Source organism: Diachasma alloeum, unplaced genomic scaffold, assembly GCF_001412515.2.
Source record: "Diachasma alloeum isolate Michigan unplaced genomic scaffold, Dall2.0 Dall_scaffold_00327, whole genome shotgun sequence".
NCBI lineage: Eukaryota > Metazoa > Arthropoda > Insecta > Hymenoptera > Braconidae > Diachasma > Diachasma alloeum.
This window is the reverse complement of record NW_021680466.1, coordinates 1,037,398-1,056,421: the sequence shown is the minus strand read 5'-3', so window position 1 is coordinate 1,056,421 and position 19,024 is coordinate 1,037,398. Positions and strand designations below refer to the sequence as shown.

The window sequence follows — 19,024 nt, the reverse complement described above, 5'->3', positions numbered from 1 at the left end:
ACGAATGCGCGTTGAAATCTGTGGTTTCGAGAATTTAGAAAAACATTTCATGAAACTAGCATTTTTTTAAAATCTGTGATGAGACCATTGATTTCATGGAAACGTGAGAAAATGAATCCTTTTCTTTTTTTATATTTCGACGAAATATTATCACGTGCTTTGTATTTGACAAATTGTATCTCCGGTTGACAAATAGTATCTCCGCAGACGGAATATATGATTGATGCAGTTTAGTGATGTCATCGATGCTATCACGGCACGTTTTAAAATCTGAAACGATTGATCTCTCGAATATCGATGAAATTAAATGATACACGCTCAATACATGTGTTATATGAGACACGTGGAGTTGATTATCTGCTTGACTCTTGATTTGGGATGCGCAGAATGGATTCAGTGAGATTGAACAAAGAAATATCTGGCGGATGATTTTTTGAACATAGAAATTCACGTAAATGTACAGAAGCATCCTCTACCTTGCAAATGGTTTCCATAAGTTATACAAATTTTGCATCACCTCAAATTGATGGAAAAATGTTGAAGGGACCTGCTATGTTCCATTACGATCGATTTAGTTGGTGTCATGATTGATTATTAATTGAATGATCAACATAGCGAGTGGATAGTGAGTTCAAACCCAACTTTGGGTGATTTTTTGCATTTTCTCGAGTTGATTTATACCACATTACAGCCTAAAATAAGGCTCAGACTGGATTCCCTCTCTCTAGTTATAATAGTTAAGTTCACTGAATATTTATGGAAATGAAATGGTTTCATGTTTATCATTCGTTATGATTTATGAAATCTACTGATACGAAGAGTCAATTGTGGTGATAAAATCCATTAAATAATTATACGGATTATTCATCGGATCCTCATTTTCCAATCGACATTTTGAATAACTTTTCAAGTTTTTCCCCAACTTCTCAAGATTAATTGTGATAAAAGTATATATGTATGTAAGTTCAGGACTATCTCAACAATATCTGCATTTGGACAAAAAGATGATTAAATTTCATCGAGTCATCAGCGAACGATTAAAGCACAATTTGATCACATACATACGGTCAAGGTCTAAAGATTGCGGTTGGGAACTCTACGGATCATAATAGCTTGATACAACCCAAAAAATCCAAAATTGAAATTTGCATGATTGCGGAGTTTCCAAAAGAAATGCTGATGTTAGTCAATCCTCACGAGAGAGAGTATCATTTTGTAATTGAAATTATTAATTCATCCGACAGTTTTACTATGCCATACACACGATGATAACATTAATCAGCCCGGGGATTAATATTGGATACTCCGCAGTGGCTTTACCATTATTGACGAAGAATGATCCATCAGAGGGAAGTGATGTTATTTTGTATGGTAATGAAACTGCTGCTACATTGTTTAGTAAGTTGTTGACATTTTTTTTCATTCTCTTTTCATTCTATTTTTCTTTCTATTTTTCTTCATCATTACAAATGTGGGAACATCCCATCAATTGAAATTGAAAAGAGACACATTCTGTCCCCCTTTCTCGCATGTGAGCTAGTATCCTAGAGATGGAATGCTCGAGGGTCGTGGGTTCAAACCCGACTAGTTAAAATCTGGCCTAAATTTGGGTTAGATTGTCCCCCGTCCCCATCGGTAATCCTCGACCATTGGCGAGAACGCACGAAGACGTCCGTGCGTGCCGTGATGGTCAGGACATCATCGAATCTCATCAGGAACGAATCATAGAAAATTATCCGGGCGCACATCGGCGGAATTATCGGGCATCTCATCGGTCAATTATCGACAGTCATCGTAAATCATCGGGAACTTATCTCGTTATATTTCTGTTTGTACAGTCCACTCCGGTACCTCAACTATTTATTTGAACCTCATCCGGTATAATTTTCAGTGCAATTTATCGTTTTAAATATAGTGACAATCAACGAAACTCATCTTCATTTATTCTCCGGCAAATCATCCCACTTCACTTTCTCTCCCGACTTCCCGATCATCACAATCCCATAAGATTTTTAACACCGACCTTTGGTGATTGTTGCGTTTTCTCAAATTGTTTTACACCGCATTTCAACCCAAAATAAGGCTCAGACTGGATTCCTAAGGGTTATGGATTCAAACCCGACCTTTGGTGATTTTTTGCATTTTCTCAGATTCATATCTGCCACATTTATACCAAGATATAAATAATAAATCAATAACTATTAATCATGTTTTCTAAATGCCAAGGTCAATTGAAAAAATGTTGAAGCGTCACCTGACACCTGAAAGAAAATGACGAAAATCCAGGACAACAGAAAACTCAAACCTCATAATTACTCTTTTATTCCATTACCAACAGTATTACATTATGCCGAAACAATGTATTTTATCTATAATATATATCTCCATTATGTATACATAATTAGTAGTAGTAGCAGTGAGTCTCAAGTAGGCGAGCCGATAGATTCTCAAAAGTTAAACAGCATTAGGTACGCGTTGTGTCGAATTAGCCCCTTCCCAATCCCTCAATTCAAACCCTCGCATTCCAGTGTTTCTTAATTAATCCATTAATTTATTCATGTTCAATTACGATAGATTTATTTGGCATGAGTCTAATTGAATTCCTAGGACCGTTATCTCCATCACCGAAATCCCAAAATAACGATTTCGCTTCAGTTTTCTTTTTAATTCACCTACATTATTTATTCTTAATTGATTTAATTGTTTAGTATTTTTTTAGTAATTGATCTCGTTTGAAAACACAGTAGATCCATCGTTGATTCACGTTAAGGAATGAAAAAATAATTGATCAACTAATTAATTTATCATTTTAGTTCTTACAGAACACAATTGGAAATGATTGTACATTTTCATTATTCAATTAATTAGCAAAATAAATAATCAATTCGTCAATTGAAAAATTAATTACTTTTTTTTAACAAGGTATGGGCTAAAATTGATTAATAATCAAGAAGAGATGGAACAATTCCTCTTTTTTTTTGCCTCTTCACTTGTATTTTGTGCTAGTTATCAATTAATTAATTAGTTTTTAGTTTCAGGGGATCTTTTTTCCACTTCTTCTTCCCTCAACAGTGATATGCATACAGGAGTGAGGCCACGAGTGTCGTCAGACTGAGATTGGAGATGTGACGAATAGTTGCCCCAGAATCATTTCTACCTGGTTTCTTTCTTTTACCTTTGGATTTACCACGTCTCTTGCGTGTGTATATAGCATTTGTGGAGTTTGTGGGTGACTCGACGTTGCAGTAACTCATGTCACAGCAGCTTATGCAAATCTGGTTGAGAAAAATAAATTTTTCAGACTTCTTTTTCATCATTTTTAGTGAAAATTAATGATGAAAAATGAGATTTTCGTGAACAAAAGCAATTAAGCTGATTATAAAACGGCTTTAATGAGTTTCTTTCGATGAAACTGATTAATTTATATTGATTCATACTCTCTGAGTGTCCACGGGCACACAACCGACGGATGCTGGACCGCATTCGGCACTGCTGGCACAACTCTTACTGACCTGCATGATAAAACAGACAATTCTGCATTACCATTTACTCATAACCCAGGGGTCTGTCCAACAATTCGAATATTACTCCCTGGGATATACTCGAGTGACCCCATGACCTTTTGGTAAATTGGGTCATCGGGTATTCTCGAAATACCACTGCTGAAAATTGACGTTTCCATAATAACTGAAGTGGTTGAACGTTTCAGAGGAGATGAAATGGAATCTTTGATTTGATGGATTATCTCGGTTGTTATTGGCTTTAGGAGGAAATGTCATGGGACTCTTTATATGGAGCATTTAATTTCTGATGGACAAATGTATTAATTTTTTTTTTTAGAATAACTACAGAAGGAAACTTGCATGATTTTTTTTCAATTTTCTACAATTTTCAACTTTCAAAATATTACTCATTAATGGGAGACTACTGTGAGTTTTAAAAGTCGTGGGTTATTGGAGTAAGACTTTTCATACTTGAAGATCGATTATATAGATCTAAAAACGAATAATTAGTGCAAAAAAAAAATTTTTTTGTTTGTTTGCCCGAAAAAGCTTTACATGCTAAAAACAGACCAGGACCTCCAATTTTTGAACTACAAAAGATTTTTGTTTTCAACATTTTCGGAAAAATGGGTGGAACACCAATTACGACCCAGTTTTTTGGAATTTGACTCCTACACAGCTGATTTCGTTTTTTTTTTCATATAAAAAAATTCACTATTTCTGTAAAAAAATAAAAAAAAAGCAAATTTAGCCATATTAGAGGTGAATTAAAAAAAAATAGCTCGTAATTGTTATTCCACATATTTTTCCGAAAATTTTGCAAAAAAAATCATTCGTAGCTCAAAAATTGGAGGCCCTGGACTGTTGGCATTTTAAGCGTTTTCGGGCAAACGAACAATAGAAAAAAAAATTTTTTCCACTAATTATTCGTTTTCAGATCTATAAATCGATCTTCAACGTATGAAAAGTGTCACTCCAATAATCCACGACTTTTAAAACTCACAGTAGTCTCCCCTTAATTAATAATTAATTGTTAAAAATCGAAGATTTCAAACGCTTTGAAGTCGCTAATGTCTTCGTACAGATGATCGAGCACTGTGGCAATCACACAATGGCTCATTGAGGTTCTTGCAAATTTGAAATCTTCAACTTTTAGTAATTGATTATTAACCAAATTATTTTTAAAAAATTATTAATTGATTTGGATACTCACTAAGACACTGTTGCCACGACTGTCAAGAATATGCAGCGATCGACAGAAAACCCGGCCACCAGTTGGACAAGGTGTGTCTATAGCCCATTTATTGCACATCTGTTCAAGTACCAAGAATTTTTAAAAAATGCAGTAACGAATTTTTTCGATTGAGAGAGTGAGAACAATCGCAAGAGCCATGGGGAATTGCGATGAAAAATTTCATCTCTGGAATTCGATTCCAGTCTCTGATGTCACGCTGACAATTCACGAATCAATTGAAAGTTGAATAGACATTCTCCCTCGAGCTTTCACGTTTTAAATTGAAATTTCAGGGGAGACGAGAGATAAAAAGTCGTGAATTCAGTCTGAATTTGGGAATTGAATTTTTAGAAAATATAAAATATTCACTCATCGAGAAAAAAAAAATGCAGTCCAAGGCGAAGAAAGAAGTGAGATAAATCCGATTAAAAATGGGAAATCTAATAATCCCAGAAATTTTATAACCCAGGATATATTAGTCTGCTCGGGGGCTGGATGTGGCCTCTCAAAATAGAACAGGGGTATCGATAAGACGTCGTGAAATAAATCAACTCTTGGTGGGGTTGTCTGGGCTTCACCAAAACGAGCCTTCGGGGGCTGCGGACAAGAATGGGTGAAGAGATCCGTGGAATAGAAAGAGAAAGAGAGAGAGCGAGAGAGAGAGAGAGAGAGAGAGAGAGAGAGAGAGAGTGAGACATTGAGCCCAGTGGTGTATGTGAAGAGAGGGAGGTCTCTGGACCAACCGCGATAGGGGTATTATATACTCTCGGAGAGTGTTTAATGGAGCCGTCGATACCTGGTTATCGCTGACGTTGACGCAAGTGTAGCACGTTAGACCTGAAACAAAAAAGAAATTAACACGTCAGTGATGATTTAGGCGTCAACATCTTCTTTCTCCTTCGCAGTCTATGTTCCACGTGAGAATATTTGATGGAGTGGAACAGATTTACTTGAGGGGAATTAACCAACTTGAAAGAAGGAAATTTAATCTTTCACAAAAATTGAAGTTTGAAATTGAATTGATTATCAGAAATATCCCTAGAAGAATTTGAACTGTTGGCAGGAGAAAATATTATATAATTTATTGTACGAGAATTATTTGATCTGTGAGAACTCCAGAGGTTTATACCGTAGAAAAACTGTTGAAAATTTTTGTCTGAAATTTCCGGTACACTTTTTGGAAATTTTCATCGCATTTAATTATCACTGAAATTTCAAGGAATTTCGTTATTGAAAATTCACAATTTCGTGGAAAAATCAAAGGGAAATGTAAATTTCAGTTCCATTTGTCCCTGAAAATCAATAGAAAACCAGAAAATTCCGGTGAATAGATTCTTGAATTTTCAGGACAGTGACACTGAATGGGATTTAGGGGGAATAAATCATGAAATTTTAGATTTCACTGAAAATTCAATGTAATTTGGCACTGAATATTCATATTAGATTGGAAATTCAAATAAATTAAGGAATTCTCATCTTTATTTATTTATTTTATTCATTTGAAATACGTGCCTTCGTGAGTTTACAGCCGTGGCACACACTCACAATGCACGGGGAGGCCAATACAAAAATAACAAATGCTTATGATAAGAAGTTGCGGTGTTTAAACCTAAGCTACATACAGAAAAAAAGGAGATATAAAAGGTATTTGTCATTGCGAAACTATACATTTCCATTACAAAATCAGTTATCTTCAATGTCCTATAAGTCTTGGACCAACATCGTCTTTATACTGCTTAAAATCCTCGAATTTTATTGAATTTTCAGTGAAACCTGAAATTTCATTGTTTTTCCCCCTAAATCGCATGCAGTGTCACTGTCCTTAAAATTGATAGTCAACTGTTCATGAAATTTTATTTTTTTCTAACAGTGAAGAATACATTGACGAGGAAAGAATATTTTTTTCCCAAAAAAAATGTCCCCTCGAAATTATTTAGTTTTGCCAATAACACAGTTTTCGCCAAGAAAATTGTAGTTTCCTCTTGAAATTATCATTTGTTCCATGGAAATTATCAGTGTTTATTGAACAAAGATATACACTACTTAATAACATTCACTAGATAAAACCGGAGCCTCATATAATTCTCTGTATAGCGAATGTATTCACCCGAAAGACACATAAATGTCTCACGAGAACAATTGCTATTACGAAAATTATGATGTTTTGGTGGAAACTTTCTTTTTTATCCATAAGTAAATTGATTCAAGACCACAAAAGATCTCTTCAAGAAAATATGATTTTTCAGCAGAACTAATTCCCGATTTATAGATTTCATTCATAATGTCTTAATTCCTTAATTTCTTCCACTGAAGAAATAATTCATAATGTCGTTCACTGAAGAAATAATTAAAATAAATCCCGAGGAATTTCATTCTTTCATTTTATTGATTCTCAAAAATGATTCCTACCAACACCACAACTTCTGCACAACTTTGAAAAATTCTCCGAGATTTAATTTTCCGCTTGACAAATATAATTTTCATAATTTAAAATGTCCCACCATAATCTCGAAATACATTATAACTCTGGTTGAACTCGTGAAATTGTCGCATGCATCAGGAAAATCTAAATCTCAACTCGGTAGTAAGCCCAGACCCCCGGCAAATCTTATTAAAAAAACTTTCAGATTTATCTTGAAATTGCGTTAGGCAAAGAGTCCCAGTAAGAAGGTCTAAATGAAAAGGGTCAAACTTTAAATTGATTTATCTCGAAAAAAAAAAACTGGGCGGACAAGTTTATCGAGCTAATTTCCTCTATGGATTGAGAGAGTAACCGGACGATTTCCGGTCGAGCGGAATATGTGATCAAAAGAGTCTTTTAAAAATTGATGTGCCTTTCGGAACTGTGAGGTACAAGGACAGTTCGCTTGACCTCAAAGTGAAGTTGATTTAATAAACCACGGGCGTTAAAAACGAGTGTAAAATCCGGAAATAAATGTTAAAACTTGAAATCAGGGATTAAGGGGAGACTACTATGAGTTGTAAAAGTCGCAGATAATTGGAGTGAGACTTTTCATACGTTGAAGATCGATTATATAGATCTGAAAATGAATAATTAGTGCAAAAAAAAATTTTTTCATTGTTCGTTTGCCCGAAAACGCTTAAAATGCCAAAAACAGTTCAGGGCCTCCAATTTTTGAGCAACGAAGGATTTTCTCTCAAAATTTTCGGAAAAATCTGTGGAATAACAATTACGAGCTATTTTTTTTAAACTCACCTCTCACATGGCTAAATTTACTTTTTTGTATTTTTTTACACAAATAGTGAATTTTTTTATATGAAAAAAACCGAAATCAGCTGTGTAGGAGTCGAATTCCAAGAAAACTGGCTCGTAATTGTTGTTCCACACATTTTTCCGAAAATTTTGAAAAAAAAAAATCTTGTAGCTCAAAAATTGGAGGCCCTGGACTGTTTTTAGCATTTTGAGCGTTTTCGGGCAAACAAACAATTTAAAAAATTGTATTTTGCACTCTTATTCGTTTTTAGATTTAANATTCATAATGTCTTAATTCCTTAATTTCTTCCACTGAAGAAATAATTCATAATGTCGTTCACTGAAGAAATAATTAAAATAAATCCCGAGGAATTTCATTCTTTCATTTTATTGATTCTCAAAAATGATTCCTACCAACACCACAACTTCTGCACAACTTTGAAAAATTCTCCGAGATTTAATTTTCCGCTTGACAAATATAATTTTCATAATTTAAAATGTCCCACCATAATCTCGAAATACATTATAACTCTGGTTGAACTCGTGAAATTGTCGCATGCATCAGGAAAATCTAAATCTCAACTCGGTAGTAAGCCCAGACCCCCGGCAAATCTTATTAAAAAAACTTTCAGATTTATCTTGAAATTGCGTTAGGCAAAGAGTCCCAGTAAGAAGGTCTAAATGAAAAGGGTCAAACTTTAAATTGATTTATCTCGAAAAAAAAAAACTGGGCGGACAAGTTTATCGAGCTAATTTCCTCTATGGATTGAGAGAGTAACCGGACGATTTCCGGTCGAGCGGAATATGTGATCAAAAGAGTCTTTTAAAAATTGATGTGCCTTTCGGAACTGTGAGGTACAAGGACAGTTCGCTTGACCTCAAAGTGAAGTTGATTTAATAAACCACGGGCGTTAAAAACGAGTGTAAAATCCGGAAATAAATGTTAAAACTTGAAATCAGGGATTAAGGGGAGACTACTATGAGTTGTAAAAGTCGCAGATAATTGGAGTGAGACTTTTCATACGTTGAAGATCGATTATATAGATCTGAAAATGAATAATTAGTGCAAAAAAAAATTTTTTCATTGTTCGTTTGCCCGAAAACGCTTAAAATGCCAAAAACAGTTCAGGGCCTCCAATTTTTGAGCAACGAAGGATTTTCTCTCAAAATTTTCGGAAAAATCTGTGGAATAACAATTACGAGCTATTTTTTTTAAACTCACCTCTCACATGGCTAAATTTACTTTTTTGTATTTTTTTACACAAATAGTGAATTTTTTTATATGAAAAAAACCGAAATCAGCTGTGTAGGAGTCGAATTCCAAGAAAACTGGCTCGTAATTGTTGTTCCACACATTTTTCCGAAAATTTTGAAAAAAAAAAATCTTGTAGCTCAAAAATTGGAGGCCCTGGACTGTTTTTAGCATTTTGAGCGTTTTCGGGCAAACAAACAATTTAAAAAATTGTATTTTGCACTCTTATTCGTTTTTAGATTTAATATATAATCGATCTTCAACGTATGAAAACTCTCACTCCAATAACCCACGACTTTTAAAACTCATAGTAGTCTCCCCTTAATCCAAATGATTTCACCAAATTCTGCAACACATACCATAATTTCGGTCGGCAGTCAGAAAATCGTACATCAGGTTAATGCATGGAGATACGCCCTTTGCTCTGGGTTATGCTGAGTGGCATGCATTATTAATGCTAAAAGGTCGCTTCTCCAATTCAAATGGGCAGACTTTTGGCAAAGAAGCATTTTGGCACATACGATCTTTTGGTTTCAAGCCTGATATAATTCATGTTTAATTCATGTAGCCCCAGTACTCCATGGACTCAACATAAATAATGAAGTATTAATCCCGACAAGACGTATTAAAAGTGATATTCAAACAAAATTTTTAACCCAGAGTTTAAAAAATGGAGAAAAATACATTGAAAATGCACTCACGATACGTGTCTTCCTCGTCCGCTGGCCTCTTCAGTCCATTCTGCTTCGTTTTCAGCTCGTCCCTGCCAACCTCGTTTTCCGATACGAGATTCCTGCCGCATGTAGTTTCCGCAGCTAGGAGCAGCCCTACCATAACCCACGTGATCATTCCTCACATCTCTGTAAAAAAAAATCAAGTGGACAATTGAATTTTTTTAATTAATGGGCAGAGCTATTGTTGCTAATAAATTAGGAATTTGCCTCCGAATGGGTTCTCTTTTTTCAATTCTTATTTCACTATTTTCTTCTTTTATTTCTTCATGTCATGGTACTATCACCAAGGGAAATGTCTTCAAAATTTTGCGTATTATTTAGTTTTGTCAAAGAACACTACATTCAGCCCCTCTCAAGACTCGAATTCGTTTTCAGTCCGGATTTAATCTAGGCTCAATCAAGGGTGAATCAGTGTATTGTCGGAATTTAATCAGGGTTTGTTCAGGATTTAGCCACAATTTATACCAGTTTCTGTCAGAAGTTATATATAAGTTATACCAATTGCGGACGCCCCCAGCCAAACCTCCTATTATCGGAATACTTGAATATTTTGCCAGATTTAACCGACTGTAATGGTTAGGTCGGTGAGGTGTTGCTCCGGCGGACATCCAAGGTAAGAGCAGAGTTGCTTTACATGGACATGGAAAAAAAATGAAAATAATTCGAAGAATTATAACTATAAAATGATACACAGTTATATACAAATAATATGTCAAACGAAATACTTAATAAGCTCGAGAGTCACTACTACTTGACCAAAGTTTATACACCAAGCAAAAATATTTCTCATTGTAATTTTTTTCAAAACTGGTTTTCGTTATATGCAAATACTGTATATATGTAAATATTGTTGGACATCAAATAAAAACCCTGTTAAATAAAAAAAAAAATTCCAAGCTAAGCAGCGTTGAGCATGGTTAGTACTTCGCTGGGTGATTCTTTCAGTAATCGCGAAAAAACTCACTTTCTCTTTCAAATGGCAAAAACAATGTGCTGTAATTCAACAATAAATCGTTCCATCATATTCTGATAGAATTAAAAGTTATCAATTATTATATAAGTGTTATCAATTTTTTGAGCCATGACTAATTCTATTTTGATGACAATTTTTTGAGTGATCATTTGAAAAATCGATTTTTGGAAAAATATCAATTTTTTCAAATCTGTATGAAAAATTAAATGTTAATTGGGGTCAATGAACCATTACAAAGCATCCATTCGGTAGCAAAGATTGATAAAAAAATTATATTCAATTTTTATAAAATTTTTAAACCAGTGAGATAAAATGATGGCTCGTTATTTCCGTTTTCAATTAGATAAGCCCTCAGCAAAACCACCTGATCACTCTCTTCAACCCTCGACTAATGAAATTACTCCGTTTGAACGAGAATGATGGCTCTTACGAATAACACCAAAGTCGAAAAGTAATTTTCCCGTACGTAAAAAGGGCGGTAGAAGGAAAAAAAGGAAAGTGATACAGAGACAGAAGGGATGAGAATCACCCTCTCGGACACTCCACATTTTTCTCCTCTCATTTCTACTTCTTTGTGAAAATGGACTCTGTTCGTACTCCCGGGGATAGTCCACCATGTTTTTTTTTCCTCCTTTACTTCTCTCGTCTTTCGCTTTTTTGCCATCGATTTTCCGGGATTAAAACGGCCCCGGGGACAGTGCAATGTCTCTTAACCGTTTACCATTGGCTGAAGAGTATCTCCTTCACTGGGTTTTAGTCTCCACAAGCAATTTCAGAATCTATCTGTGAACCGATGAGATGTGTACGGTGGATAGAGATGGAGCTGAGGCCACAGGATACTCCAGTGATCCTGATCTGGATTGGGGAATTACACCGATAGCTTTTGCCGGAAATCTCTCTCCCTCTTCGTTAGGGCGGGACGAAGCCACTGACTACACTTATCATAATCCGGATCAAGTCGCGCTCGACTTCAGGATTAAGTATCAACCACATACGGGGAATAATCAGTTTGGAATATTTTATCTCTCGCACGTGCATTGTTTCACAAATGCGTAGTAAAATCAACTAAATATGACCTTTATTGGGTGCATTTACCTTGAAATATTGCAGTGCAATTAATGAACGAGTATAAAAAAATTGAAAATGCTATACCCCCGGTGGATCAGTGGTAAGGGGCTCGGACTTGTAATTTGTCGACACGGGTTCGATTCCCAGTCAAGTTTATTTTTTTTTGTAACGTTAAAAGGAAACCACAAATCAATGTGTATCCTTTATGGAAAAATAGGTGAAACTTTTTCCGTCAGCAATTTATTTCACAAAGCTTGTGGGTGTGGGAATACTTGAAGCTCATATTAGCTTGACAAGGTGTCTTTCTTAAGATCTCTTTTTAAAGTATATCCCAAGACAATACCACCCAAAAGTTAGTCCCTATGGATTTCCGGAAAAAAGTTCTTAATAACTTAATTCATTTCATTCTCATAAATTATTGAGTTTTTCTATGCTCATATGTTGTTGATAAAGGCACCATTAACTAATTGAATAAAATAAGAAAGTATTTGTTAATTAATTGTTTGAATCAAATAAGAAATGATTTCACAAAATTTCTACTTTTTTAAAGTTGAATATCGCAGAAACTATATACTGGAAAATTTTACGAAAAATGCGTAACGTGGCTATTTTTTGTAATACCTGCCGAGTTCACTATTCGAAACGGTAGTGGGGGTAGAGTGGTCGTTTCTGTGCACGAGTCCATAAAGTGCGTAAAGTTCTTCGTTTTACACACTCGAAATTCACTTCACGTACACGGAGAGAAATTTTTGATAAAAATTACCCTATCGTTCTATAAAAGTGTATAATGAGTCATCGTTTCCTCACTTCTATCCCGAAATTTAGTAAAAATTAATATATGATAATCAAATTTCATTCTACGTTAGAGAAATTTTATCCTGATAACAATAAAAATTACTGTGCCGGTAGGGTAAAAATTACTGTACCGGTAGGGTAAAATTTACCAACCGTTCTAGAATTTTCGTTGTTATCTATATAAAAATTATTGGACTGGAAGAGTAAAATTTGTTATGCGTCAGGATAAAATATCTCTAATGTAGAATAAAATTTGATCATCATATATTAATTGTTATTAAATTTCGAGATAGGAATGAGGAAACGATGACTCAGGATACAATTTTACGCACGCCGTGCGGAAAACAACCGCTTTACACATTAAACCGTTTCGAAAAGTGCACTTTTCAGACAGGTATCACAAAAAAATATTGAGCTTTATTATCAATCTCTGATTCGTTCATTTTCCTCCGGTGCAAATCCTTGCTGGGAATGTTATGCAAGTGTAAAAATATTTAATAGAATGTAACCCCTCATTTACATCCACGTCCCCTCCGTGCATTCCCATTTTATTCCACTAAAACTTGCTCATCCACCTTTCACGATTTTTTTTTATCCCCAAAACAATTTGTAGTTTCTGGATAGCGTGAGGATACACGTCAGTATGCGTAATTTCCCGCGAGGAATCCCATTTGCTGCTCGTTGGTGAAATCATTCGACTGTACTTTAGTATTTTCTTGGTGAGGGAAAACTTGAGGCTCTGCCTATTTTGAATCCACATCCTGATGTATTGAATTTCGTTCCACTCCAACACATCTTTCTGCTTTCGTTATTTGCGTGAGATTGAAATATTTTCAACCTTTTGTACAATGAGATAATTCCTGAGACAGATAAGTAAAATCCGACGGTAAATTGTAAAGGAGTATAACTCTCCATAACTTATGATCATAAATATTTTAATTATCCTAATGATGATTAAATGATGAGAAAATAACACTTCTGCATGATCATCAAATCATCTCAACCCGGAAAAAAAAATCGAAAAAAGAATATATCTTTTTACGCGAGTCATTATTCCAGAGATACCAAGAGAAAAGGTGAATGATAAAAAAAGCCACCGAAGGAAAAAGAGAAAATATGAATTTCACTTGTGTCTGCTTTTATCCTCTCTCCCTCATTCACCTCGTCTTCACTCTCCCGGGGCTCCATCCACCCCTGTAGAACGTCTGCTTTACACGCTCGGACTCAATGGGACACGCAATTCAGGGAGAAAAGATAGAGGAAATAAAGGATGGGGTAAAAGAACAGTCGCTTCAAGCTTCACTACAAAAGTAAGAGGCATCGAATGGCTAACGACCATGAGGTGTAGCGTAGCTATTATTTTTATTGCTCCATTGATCTATTTTGTGACGAAACAAGTGGTCTCATTTGTCGAAGTAAAATAAATGAGAGCCAGTGGACACCATTTTTGCTTTCGCATGGAAGCTTTCTAATCGTTAAAATTCAAGTTTTGGATTTTTTGAGTTGTATCGACCCAGTATGATCCAAAAAGTCCGAAAACGCCATCTTTAAACCTCGTTCATACGTGCACTGATAGAAAGGATTAGTTATTGTTAACGAATGGATTTGGTGGGGGACAAGAGTCTCTTCAGTCTCACCAAATGTTCATTCTTTAATATTATAGTTAATGAATGCACATTTGAGAAGGCTTGTTTGACTCGATTTTCACCTTTCACGTGAACCGTTCGTTAATTCATTTGGTCATATTCAACTCTACCATTCGTTAATAGTTAACGAATCTCGTTTGGAATGAATGAATCAGTCTATCGGTGTGTGTGTTTATGTGTGTACGTATCTAACAAAGTTTTTCTTCAATGGTTGGCTAATGAATGGATGGAATTTAGTCTTTCTTTTTTTTTAATGCAGGTATTGTTGAGCCCTATCAATCGCCAATAATTCAAATTTAATTCATCGATTATTTTTTATTATTTTCAAATTTTTTCGAAAATCGGTTGCTCCACGATAACAAAAAAAATGTTCTGAATTTATTGAATGGTGGCTTGAAAAATTTGTTTGGATGTCCTTTTGACCGAGCTCGAAGATGAAGGCGATAGCAATAATCGTTATTTTGATTTATTTAAAAATTTGCAAAACTATTGTATTTTTTGAAAATCAGAATTCCAGGGACATCTTTAAACATCATGCTTCAAATGAATTTAATCATCGCTTAAAATGTTTGTTTTGAGGAGTTTCAGTAATTTTCACCACAAACCGATAATGTGCTATAGCGAACTGAATATGTAATATAACAATCAAGAATAGTAAAAGGAAAATTGTAAAAAAATTGAGTAGTTTTATCGTTTCGTTGGTTTTTAATTAATCATTCAAATGTCGGCTTATACATGGGCTTTATGAACGCTATTTTGTCCCTTACCCCTCTCCCGATTGACAATGTGCTAGTTAACAAAGGAAGCTAATTCATCTGTATTGAACTTCCAAAAATACGGGCATGAAGTCTCATAGAGCTTTGCCGTCAATTTGTTGAATAAATTATCGATGAAAATAATCGGTGCGATGGCTGTTACTATCCAATGTACGCCATGTTTGATGATCTCTCAAAAATAACCTCACAAACTTAACTATTTTACACTTAATTCATCCGCACGTATATCCTCGTTTTGCTCTACTGAGGAAACCCCTTGATGCCATCAAGTTGAAGATAAAAGTTGATTATGATAGCTATATTGGTTGATTTGATTTTTATGATGATTCAATAATGAATATTTTGATTTTTCATGAATTTCTTCAAATGTGATTTTTCAACTTCATTCAAATATGTATAAGTAAAATTTTTCTATTAACATGTTATAGAAAGGTTGAGAAAAGAGATAGAAACGTAAAAAAGGCAATCGATTGTATAGAAGAAAGGGATAATAGGAATAATGATGATGTCAACATTCAACTAAATTGAAAATCTGCGAAAAATAGTGAGAAAAAAATCTTATTCAATTTAATAAAATGAAATTAACAATGAATTATACATGATACAAGGAAATGATGCGCAAAATAACTATTCGGAAGCACATTGCTAATTTATTATGTAATTACGTGATTTAATGAATTGATAAAAGGTAATAATAATTAAAAGGTATATAGCAAAATAAACTAATTGTGACCTTTATTAAGGGTATTTACCTTGAAATATTGAAGTGGAATTAATCAACCAGTATAAAAAAAATTAAAAAAGCTATACCCCCAATGGATCACTGGTAAGAGGTTCGGACTTGTAATTTCTTGGCGCGGGTTCGACTCCCGGTCAAGGTTTTTTTTTGTAAGGTTGAAACGGAACCACAAGTCAATGTATATCCTCTATCAAAAAATAGGAAAATCTATTTTATAATTAAAAAATTAGAAAATAAAAAAAATGTAGTGTTTCACCTCAATTTTCCCAGCAAAAACCGCACGCCTCGGGAATTATTTCCCTCGTTTCCATTATCATTACGTGAACCCTCTTTCAACATCGTAAAATTCAGAGTGTATACGAGAAGTGGGCGAAGATGATGGCAACCCACCCACCCAGTGCAGTTAAGGTGGCAAGAGCAAGGCATTTTCCGAATTATTCAGAGGGATGCACAACCCAACTGGAATGTATAGGTGGGCAATGCCAGGATTGCCATTAGTGTAATAAAATTAATAATATTAATGTCGAGTTTAATTAATTAAAGCACTCTTGCCAGTTCTCTTTTTTGGAGAGATTGGTTTCCTACGAAGTGAAATATTTAATTAAGGGGATTAAAGCAGTTTTTCCCCTTTTGACGGTTTTATAGGAAATAATGATAATCTGGCTTTGTGATTTAATTTTTTTTTATGTATTTGCGGGGTTTCGAGGGGCGAATGGGAATGCAACTCTTCATCGGGTGGATTATCTCGGATAATCATCTTGGAGAGTAATGAGAGAATTTTTATTCAATTCTCAGCGAATTGAAGCAGTTTTTTTTATCTCCTCTCGGTGAAATGTATGCGCCACGGGACCATTTGTTTTTGGAATAAATCGGTTGGAAAACGTGGAATTTCTCTTTTATAGTCCCTCGGTTAATTTATTCGAAATCGGAGTTGTATCGAAGAATTCCATTTGAATGAATTTTCGTTGAATCGAGGGAGGGGATTTGTAATGCGAGGAAGAGTACGATTTACTGGAATTGAATTGTCTGGCCTAGATGAAATGAGAAAATTTGAAAGTTCTCAAACGGAATAGTTGTCTTACTTTTAAAATATTCAAGTGTGATTAACCAATCGGTATTGAAGAAAAAAATATGCTATATCCCCGATAGCTCAATGGTAAAAGGTTCAGGCTTGTAATTTGTCGACACGGGTTCGATTCCCGGCCAAGTTTTTTTTGCAACGCTTTTTAAATAAATCGGTTGGAAAATGTGAAATTTCTCTTTTATAGTTCCTTGATTAATTCATCTGACATCGGAGTTGTGTCGAAGAATTCCACTTGAATGAATTTTCGTTGTATCGAGGGAGGAGATTTGTAATGCGCGGAAGAGTGCGATTTATTGGAATTAAATTGTCTGGCCTAGATGAAACAAACAAATTTAAAAGTTCTCAATCGAAATTGTCTTACTCTTGAAATATTCAAGTGTGATTAATCAACCGGTACTGAAGAAAAAAAATGCTATACCACCGTCAACTCAATGGTAAGAGGTTCGGGCTTGTAATTTGTCGACACGGGTTCGATTCCCAGTCAATTTTTTTTGCAACGTTTTTTAAATAAATCGGTTGGCAAACGTGGAATTTTTCTTTTATAGTCCCTCGGTTAATTCATTCGACATCAAAGTTATGTCAAAGAATTCTACTTGAATGAATTTTCGTTGTATCGAAGGAGAAGATCTGTAATGCGAGAAAGAGTGCAATTTATTGGAATTAAATTGTCTGTCCTAGATGAAACGAGAAAATTTAAAAGTTCTGAAATGCAATAGTTGTCTTACTCTTGAAATATTCAAATAAAAAAAGTCATCTTTTTTCTTCTCATTTGCAAGGGGTCAAAGTAAGGTTAGGTGCAAGTTCGGATGTGTGTGCTAATGGCTGTCAGAAAGGTAGAGGAAGAGAGAAAAAATTGAGGGAGGGTGCATAGGAAGCAAAAAAATGAGTCTGATAAAAAAAAAGCTTCCTCCGTTACCTCGGCTGAAATAACACCCCAGGGATCGAGCAAGAATGGAGGAAAAAGTAGAGGAAAAAAATAAACATTCAGGATAAAAAGTTGGAATGTTCATTTTCCAACGTCGAAGCCTATCGCCGGATCAAGAAGGACACGCCGAGGTGGCGACGAGCGATGAGGTCCATTGAACTGTAATTTTAATTGGGCCCTCTCCTCCCCCTCCTCGCGGCAGGTGGATTTTCCGAAGCGCAATGATTGGCCCGAGTCTTTTCAGGCTTCCCCTTTTACGTATCCCAGTGGTAATTTTCTCGCTGATTCTTTTTTTTCGTTCTCCTATTTTGCTTTGATAAAAATTCAGGAGATGTGGAGATTCAAAGGCTTTTTAGGAGGTTGAAAAGAAGGGAATAATTTTCATGTGAAATATTAGTTGTTTTATGGGTTATTTGCGGGGAACAATGGGGAGGAGTTCTTTGTGAATGTTGGGGGTGGAGATTATGAAATTGTAATGGAATCATTAAAAGCCGCGAAATCCACCAGAAATTTTTCTAGGACTCCTATTGAGCTTTCTACAGAATTCACCAGGTTTTTCAATTAAATCTTCCATGCTTGAATGCCCTTCAGCCACATGACTTGTTAAATCCATCAGTTGATCGTCTTCCATCATCAACAAGACAAAAAAAAACAATCCTCTCATCTCACGCTTCACATACCTCTGACTTGGCAAAAATTGACATGAAGAATGGAGCGAGCATTGTCCTCATACCTATATCCGTTCCACATCCTTGACCCGAAGAATCTCCACACGGATTTCGCGAATAACGGGGATAAAGCTCCACCAATATACGATGGTACAAGTTCTCCGTGAAAACATTGCCAGCAATGGTATCCGGTGTTTTTTTTTTCATGCTTCTTTTTCAGCGAGGGGAGGCATCCCGATGCCATATCTCTTTCTGGCGCTTGGTTAGGCTGATTATTCAATGGCCTCAATAGGGGGCGCCAGCCGTGTATTCCGGGGAAAGGCAAAACAGTGTTTGTGATGAGCGAGAGAGAGAGAGAGAGAGAGAGAGAGAGAGAGAGAGAGAGAGAGAGAGAGAGAGAGAGAGAGAGAGAG

General features: G+C 35.3%; 1 protein-coding gene across 4 annotated transcripts in view; it reads right to left on the bottom strand.

Annotated features, from left to right (window-relative positions):
* Nucleotides 1-2,306: 2,306 nt before the first annotated feature.
* Nucleotides 2,307-19,024, bottom strand: part of LOC107040318 (ly6/PLAUR domain-containing protein 6B) — a 53,638-nt gene continuing 36,920 nt past the window's right edge. For 3 of the 4 annotated variants that reach the window (XM_015260356.1, XM_015260355.1, XM_015260354.1), the window contains exons 3-7: nt 9,905-10,063; nt 5,534-5,574; nt 4,717-4,815; nt 3,438-3,512; nt 2,307-3,275 (exon numbers count right to left, since the gene is read on the bottom strand). In XM_015260356.1, coding sequence (XP_015115842.1) covers nt 3,066-3,275; nt 3,438-3,512; nt 4,717-4,815; nt 5,534-5,574; nt 9,905-10,052 — 573 coding nt within the window. In that variant the 5' untranslated portion in view covers nt 10,053-10,063 and the 3' untranslated portion in view covers nt 2,307-3,065. Of the gene's footprint in view, nt 3,276-3,437; nt 3,513-4,716; nt 4,816-5,533; nt 5,575-9,904; nt 10,064-10,435; nt 10,461-19,024 lie in introns of those variants that run through there. The other variant, XM_029126250.1, reaches the window with a different exon arrangement.